Raw genomic sequence first — 8,214 nt, forward strand, 5'->3', positions numbered from 1 at the left:
GAATTCGAAATTTTTCGAAGATATACTCTACCCATAGCTTCACTAGCTCAAATATATAATTTACTCCTAATTCCATTCTCAAATTCGTGGTAAAATCCAATTTATCAAGTTTCTAGGTTTTCTTTCAAAAATCCCAATTTTCCCACAATTTTCATGTCTAGTTCCATGATATAATCTTGTATTTAACTTGGAAATGAGTAGGAGTAACTTACCTTAACATAGATGACGTAACTCCCACTTGAAGCTCTCCCAAAAATCGCCCAAGCGATGAAAAATATGAGAGATATGGCCAAATCCCGATTTTAAAACAACCTTCTGCCTCCAGCTATTTCCGCTTCTGCGGTGCACTGACTGCTTCTGCGAAAACCGCTTCTGCGGAATTTGGATCGCTTCTACGAACCTGGCCCAAAATGCCGGGACCGCTTCTGCGGTCTGGGTCCCGCTTCTGCGGAACCGCTTCAGCAGAAACTGGGCCGCTTCTGCGGTTTCCCTTGGCCTGGCCCTTGATCGCTCCTGCTGGACTGACCGCATCTGCGATACCGCTTCTGCGGTTCTAGAACTGCAGATGCGGTTATAACAGAAGCAGCATACCTTCAGCTATTCTTCAACTTCCAAATTTGATCCGTTAACTATCCGGAATCCACCCGAGGCCCCCCGAAACCCCAACCAATCATACCAACCGGTCCCAAAACACATTACGGACTTGCTCGAGGCCCCAAATCACATCAAACAACGCTAAAATCATGAATCAACCCCCAATCCACGCTTTATGAACTTTAGAACTTCCAACTTCTACTTTCGATGCTTAAACCTATCAAATCACGTCCGATTGACGTTAAATTTTGCACACAAGTCATATTCGACATTACGGACCTACTGCCACTTCCGGAATCGAATTCTGACCCCGATATCAAAAAGTCCACCTCCGGTCAAACTTCTCAAAAACCTTCGAATTTCTATCTTTAGCCAAATGGCTCCAAAATGACCTACGGACCTCCGATTTCACTTCCGATTGCGCTCCCAACTCCAGAATTACCATACGGAGCTATTCTCAGATTCGGAATCCCAAACGGACATCGATAACACTGAAATGCACTTCAAGCCAAACTTAAGAAATTTCTTCAAAAATGCTAACTTCCACAATAGGCGCCAATACACTCCCGGGCTATCCAAAACCCGCACTGGGCATACGCCCAAGTCTGAAATCATCATATGAACCTGCTGGAACCTTCAGATCCTAATTCCGAGGTCGTTCACTCAAAATTTCATTCCTAGTTCATTCTTTCAACTTTAAGCTTTCGAAATAAGACTTCTCTTTCCAAATCAACTGTGGACTTCCCGAAATTCAATTCCGACCACGCGCACAAGTCGTAATACTCGAAATGAAGCTGCTCATGGCCTCAGGCTGCTGAACGGAGCGCTAGAACTCAAAACGACGGTCGGGTCGTTACAACTGGAAAATTTTTACTAAATTTAATATACAAAAAATATAATTCAAAATGCACACAGTAGACGTCTACTATTCGCACACAACAGACCTCCCGTAAAATATAATGGAATGAAACAAAACTCAATTATATCAAAATTCGAAAAGAACTGAAGAAAAATACAGATGAAACAACAAAATACTTGAAAATTAAACCTATTATACAGATACTAGAAAAAACTTGAAAAAGAAATTACCAGAGTGACAAAATTAACAGAAATAAAAGAAACTAATGAAGAGAGAAAAGTCATAAAAGTTATAATAGAACAAATATTTAAACCCTAACGGTACGGAAATCAACAATAATAACGAAAATTACACATAAAAAAACCAACAATAATAACAAAAATTCAAACACATTATCGTAAAAAACACAACTCACCCATAATTTTGAAGAAAATTGGAGATAACCCAGACAAGATTCGAAGAAAACTGCTTTCTCAGAAAAGCGAAATCCGTACAATGTACAAAAACAAAGAGAAAGACGATAAAAGATACTAAACAATATGTTAAACAGGTCAAGGGCAGTTATGTCATTTTACCATATAATTTAAGTTAAAATGGCTAGAAATCAATTACATTTAAATCGGTGGCTATTTTTCAATTGCCAATCGAAAAACTGGCTACGCCATACAATTTTGACTAATTTAATCAATACACATTGTCTAAAACTATAAATTTACACATTAACCAAAACACCTAAAAAGGAAATTTAGGAAGCAATACAAGAAATCAATTAAAAGAGTCAACATTCTAGAATAATACAAGTACTCACTTTCACGCCAAGCAAGAGTGTAAGCAAAACATATCTGTAAGACTGTAACTAATAATCAAATAAACCATTAATCGAAGCTAATTATCTAAACTAAAAAGTTGTTTCAGCATATCTAAAGCAAAAGTAATAAGTTGACTAATTTCCGTCGGATATATAGCATGGAGTGAATCATTGTTTCTGACCTTGGCTAATGTTGGAACAAAAGGTACAAAAGCTTGACGTTCCAGAAATTTAGTAGGTACAAGTACGAGGATTCTATACGTTTCTGTCTTAAAATCATATTCATATAAAGCACCATCTTCTGACCTTCGATATACTAGAAAGAGTAGTCGTTTGTTGTCAAGACATAAAGGACGACCATTCATGTTTAAACCAGTGCGAAAATTGGCCACAGTGTATACAACTTCCCAATTTTGGATTTTATCATCATACGCAACAACTACAATGTATTTCTTTAAGGTACAAACGAGGTGAAGTTTTCCTTTAGCCACCCCAAACCATGTATAATATCCTATTCTGATTCTATTATCTCCTGAAAATTTAACAAAAATCAGATTTTTACTATTTATTAAATTAATCTTGATATTAGAAAATAACAATGAAATCAAAATTTTACAAGAAGTTATCTATCTGATCAGCAATCATCGTTGAGCACCCTTCGTCGCGAAATAATTGTCACAACCCAAGCCCACGGCACGCTTTGTCCGCTTTTGGGGATCGAGATGGTGTAGCTCACAAGTATGGTATCAGAGCCACTCCGTGTGCAACCTTGAACGATGGTGGGACAAACCTCAGCGATGACGCTAAGTCCCTAAGGGGGGTGTATGTGACACCCTAGGCGAATCCATACAGGAGTGATGCTGGGTATATAAGTAAACAATATCACTAGTGGGTTGGGCTGTTACAATTATACTGTAAAGTCAAATATTAAATAGTGAAAATCTTACTGAAATTCCTGACTTCGCCTTTGATTATCTCTATATGTAATATGATGCATTAGGTTAGGTTGTCTACATCACACCCCTTGGATCTAGCTCTTCTCCGAACCCTACATGATTGCGGGATGCCTTGTGCACCGGCTGGTTGTAATATGATGCATTAATTTTCATAACATAAAAAAGAACAAGAAAAAAAGATTACCATTTGGAAGGTGCTTAATGACGTGAAGAGAGTTGTTAAGAATTCTAGCACTTTTCTTCTTTGTATCAAAGGCGAGAACACAACCATCAGCCATTAGCCAATACAAAGTGTGATGTAAGTAAGCAGGTTTACTGAAGAAATATTCAAAACTTGCCGAGTCCGTTGTCAATTGGTAACCTTGCCATAGTACCCCTGCAGTGTCCTCTGATGAAAACATGTTCAACTCATACCCTTTTTGTTTACCGATAACTTGAACCATCACCACTGTGTATTGATCAGAATTAGGATAGTCAGAGCCCAAGCCTAAACCAAGCATATGTTTAGAATATAAGCAATTGAGTTAGTATCTTCATAAAATATTAGAAGGGTGGCGGATCCAGGATTTTAAAGTCGTGGGTGCTCACTGATAAAAATTCTGAAAGAAGAGGAAAAAAGAGTTTAGTGATGGGTGCTCACTCAATATTTATCTAAATATTTTTATAATTACCTATACAAATTTACTAAATCTTGTCAAAAGTTAATGGGTGCTTGAGCACCCAAAATCAGCATATAGATCCGCCACTGGAAGGCATAAAGATAATGAAAAGAGGATATAAACAAAAGAATTCCATTAGCTATCACTATTCTCCACCACAATCATCAACCATCACCGCCAACTATGTGTATATAACAGCCAGCCCACTAGTGATATTATCCGTTTTGGGTCTAAACCCGTACGGTTTTAAAATGTGTCATTAGGGTGTAAGGCAAGTCTATGTAACTACCCAGCCCATTTAGGCCTAGGTCCGTACGGCTTTAAAACGCGTCACTAGGGTCTAAGGTCATACTACTTAGCATCTCTCACTTGTTTTGTCGATGTGAGATTCGCCTAGGGTGTCACACTAGCACCATCGAGCATCATTGTTAACCATCACTTGCAACTACCATCATTATTAAGATCTTAATAGCACATCTTAATATTGAATGATGTCTTGAGATTCAGGCGTCGTAATCTTAATATAAATGAATAAATAAGATAACCTAAAAGTGTATATGTATAAATAACATCAAACAATATGGATGCACTAAATAATTCTAAAATATGGATGCATTGTATACTTAACCCCAGTAAACGGCTCGGGAAACGGTATACATTGTTTCATCCCAGTAATGGGATTGAAAACACATAAAGTGTCAAGGATTGACCAGTACAGCAAGAGGAGGAGGCCGTTGCATGAGGCTACAACCTTTGGAACTTCGACATAGGACTGTCTTGTTTCAATATTATTACTACAAGTAGAGATTGGGTAGGGAGAAATTTTGTTGTAAATCTTAGGGGATATGGACTCTGAATATAGAAGCGTTAAAACTGGTGGCAAGGCATGGGTTTCAACAAAATTTGGATCAGAAAGTAAGTGGTTGAATTTCTTGTTTAGAGTTTTGCATTGAATTAATTTCTTCAAAGGCAAGTAAGAGATAATTTCCACAACTAAATCGTCATGCAGCTCCATATTATTCATCAAATCCTTAGCCTTGCTTTGATTTGTTTGGTATAACATGTTTTGTTTAGACGGAATAATCTGTATTCAATCGGCTTTTATATGTAACTGCTACTATAGATGTGTGCCCTAATTTCTTTACGGTGTTTGCCTGTTGGGTTTTTCTATTTCCTTGAAAAAAAGAGAACACATTTATTAGGAAAATTTTATTTTGTGTATGAGGCTCCTTTTTGTCTCACAAATTTGTGGATGTGGACCCAGAAGTGTAAGATTGGGGTCCACAAATTTGTGAGACAAAAAGAAGCCTCATACAACTAGTGTCAATTTTATGAGACGCAAAATAAAATTTCTCCATTTATTCAATTTGGGTTTTTATTAAATGCAGCTGTTAGTTGTGCCCTATTTTCCTATCATGTTTGATTTTTTATCTGTATCTATCTATACCATATTAGGAGCATGTTTGATCAAGCTTCTGGGATGCCAAAAATACTTTTTTTCTCCCGAAAAAGTACTTTTTAAAAAAAATGAGTTGTTTAGCCAATGCAAAGAAGTACTTTTGGTCAGCAGCAGAAGCAGTTTTTCTGCTTTTGGGAAGAAGCAGAAAATTCTAGCTTCTTCCAAGAAGCAGAAGCAGAAGTAAAAAATTAATTTATTCAAGACAAAACTATCTTCACCATAAATTTATAATTTCCAAAATTATCCCTTATTAGTTTAACTTTTTTCTTTTCATTTTTGTTTCTAGTTTTTACCATTCTATTAAAATCAAAGATATCATATATATGAATCATATTGTAACTTTTCAAATTTTTTATTGACATTTCTTGTTTTTGATTTTTTCTTTGTGTAATGTCTTGTAACTTTTTAAATTATCTTCTTCTTTTTTCAAACTAAAGCAAATTATCAATTCTCTTCCTCCAAATAATCATTTATAATTTCTTCTATTATATGCCATTAGTTCCTGAATCTTTAAAATAATTATCAAATCTAATTAATGAAAATGACCTACAAATAGGTAATAAATTTACAATTGCATTTCATAATCTATCTATATATTATCAAAAGAAGAAGAAAATGCATCCACATTAAGTCAAGTGGCAGCCTCACAATAGGTCACTTGGCATTTTGGGACAAAGTTAGTAATGTTAGGTAATAATTAATTTTTTTAATTTAATTTTTTTAAAATAAATAAATTATACATTATGTGTTTTTAATAATTAGTTACTCTTTATAAATTAGAATTTAAGCATACTTAACTATTTATTTTACGATTTTTGTATATATTTAAAAGTATTTCTATTTTACTCTCGATACCTTCTTTCAAGTTTGACACTCAGAATCATCTAGTTACAACTATCATGGTTATACATAATTCATCTGACGATATTCTTCTACCGATACGGAATTCAACTATTATGCTAATGAAGACATTACTGCAGAGATTGATGAAGGAGATGAGCCTTCTGATATTCCTTTAGAAATGCGAGGCTAGTCTTCTACTAACGTGGAGGCGTTGTGTGATAGAAGTAGAGAAGAAATTGTTGAAAAATATTATCATGCGTGAGTTGCTTTACTTATTATTTTATAATGGATTATCAATATATAGTAATTCGTGGATAGACTTCTAATTTATACTGAATGATGTTATTTTAATTATTCAAATCATAATATAACAATAAGTAATTATACTAGATAATAGCATATGCTTTGGTATAATTATACTATATATAAAATTGATTTAAAAATCTTTAATATGTTTGTTTACTTTATGCTTTAAATTTTAATCAAATAAAATATTTAAAAAAATAAAATTTTGTTACGATAAATATTTAAGTTTAATTTTCTATGTTAAAAAATTATAAGACCTTGGTATTACCTTTTTAGTAATTTGACACTCAAAAGCACTTTTTTGAAAGATTGGCCAAACATAATTTATTTATCAATGTTGTGAAAAGTACTTCTTAAATGAATTGGCCAAACACAAACAATTTTTTTTCAAAAGTACTTCTGAAAAAAAGTAGTACTTTTCAAAATAAGCAGGTTTTGGCAGCTTGGCCAAACGGGCTCTAAAAGCACGAAGCTCCTATCGAAATACCGTTCGCCTTGTTTACCCTTCATAAGTATATTATATGTTGGATATACTTGTAGTTGTCAATTTGTAATCACTATTTTTTTCTTGTGGGCAAAATCAAAAAATGTCATGTGCTTGCTTTTAGGTTTAGGATTCTTTAGAATTTATATTATTTGGGGTTCTTTCCTTACGTTTTTTTTCCTTTGGTTTTTGTTTCCTTTAGTTGTAAGATTCTTTACAATTTTTATTTATTACAATGTGTATTCTAAAATGCAATTAATTTTGAAGGACTTAATTATTTTCTTATATCATTATTACTATATCAGATTTAAAAACGTATTCCTATGAAATCAGAAATGCAATAAATTTTAAAGACTTTATTATTTCTGTATATCATTATTACTATATCAGATTTAAATACTTATTCATATGAAATCAGTACAATAAGACTCCTATTCGTATTCAAGTAAAATAAAAAACATACTTAAAATAGAAAAGCATATATATGAAAGAACCTTTACAATGAAAAGAATGCGATTATGGAATTGTAACTCAAAAACATTTTTTTTTAAAAACTCTCTCAAGATGTAAAAAACCCTTCTCGTTGCAGCTACTTCTTTACCTCTCACTTCTTTACAGCTACTCAATAATCTCAACATGAACACATACCAATCTGAGCCTCATAACACAAACCAAACCACTGAACCTCCGGACATAGGATCTATGCAAATAGATGATAAATCTACTACCTCTCAACCTAAAACTTTTCTCCAAACTCTCTTACTCGACAAACACCTTTCTCCTAGCCTAGCTAATCCCAACCCCCAGCACTTACCTCTGACTTAACAGATGAAATCACTGTATGCAACGATAATGATGATAACTTTATTCCTATCACTGCGACTGACAAGTCTCGCTTATATGAGCCTTGGAAATATTCGATTATCATCAAGTTATTTGGCAAAAAGATTGCACATCATATTCTAAAAAATAAACTTCTTGATCTTTGGAAGCCAACGGAGGAACTTCCTCTCATTGACCTGGGTTCAGATTTCTTTCTCAGAAAGAGGAGAATATGATTAAGGCTCTCCATGGTGGTTCGTGGTTTGTTCTAAGCCACTTTTTATCTGTTCGTCGCTGGGAGCCTAAGTTCGTTGCTTCTGCTACTCAACTCACATACTCTGCTTTATGGGCAAGGCTCCCTGAACTGCGGACGAAGTTCTACGATTTGGACATACTCCAGCGTGTGGGGTCGAAATTGGGGCCA

The 8,214-nt window shown here is 34.5% G+C and overlaps 1 protein-coding gene across 1 annotated transcript; it reads right to left on the reverse strand.

The window, feature by feature from the left end:
* Positions 1-325: 325 nt before the first annotated feature.
* Positions 326-3,717, reverse strand: LOC109217143. The gene is made up of 4 exons (XM_019381373.1): positions 3,402-3,717; positions 2,444-2,793; positions 1,539-1,596; positions 326-531 (listed from the first exon to the last, which is right to left on the reverse strand). The coding sequence occupies exons 1-4, from the start codon at positions 3,715-3,717 to the stop codon at positions 326-328; spliced, it is 930 nt and encodes a 309-aa protein (XP_019236918.1).
* Between the last annotated feature and the right edge of the window lie 4,497 nt (positions 3,718-8,214).

This window comes from Nicotiana attenuata, unplaced genomic scaffold (assembly GCF_001879085.1).
Source record: "Nicotiana attenuata strain UT unplaced genomic scaffold, NIATTr2, whole genome shotgun sequence".
Taxonomy (NCBI): Eukaryota; Viridiplantae; Streptophyta; class Magnoliopsida; order Solanales; family Solanaceae; genus Nicotiana; species Nicotiana attenuata.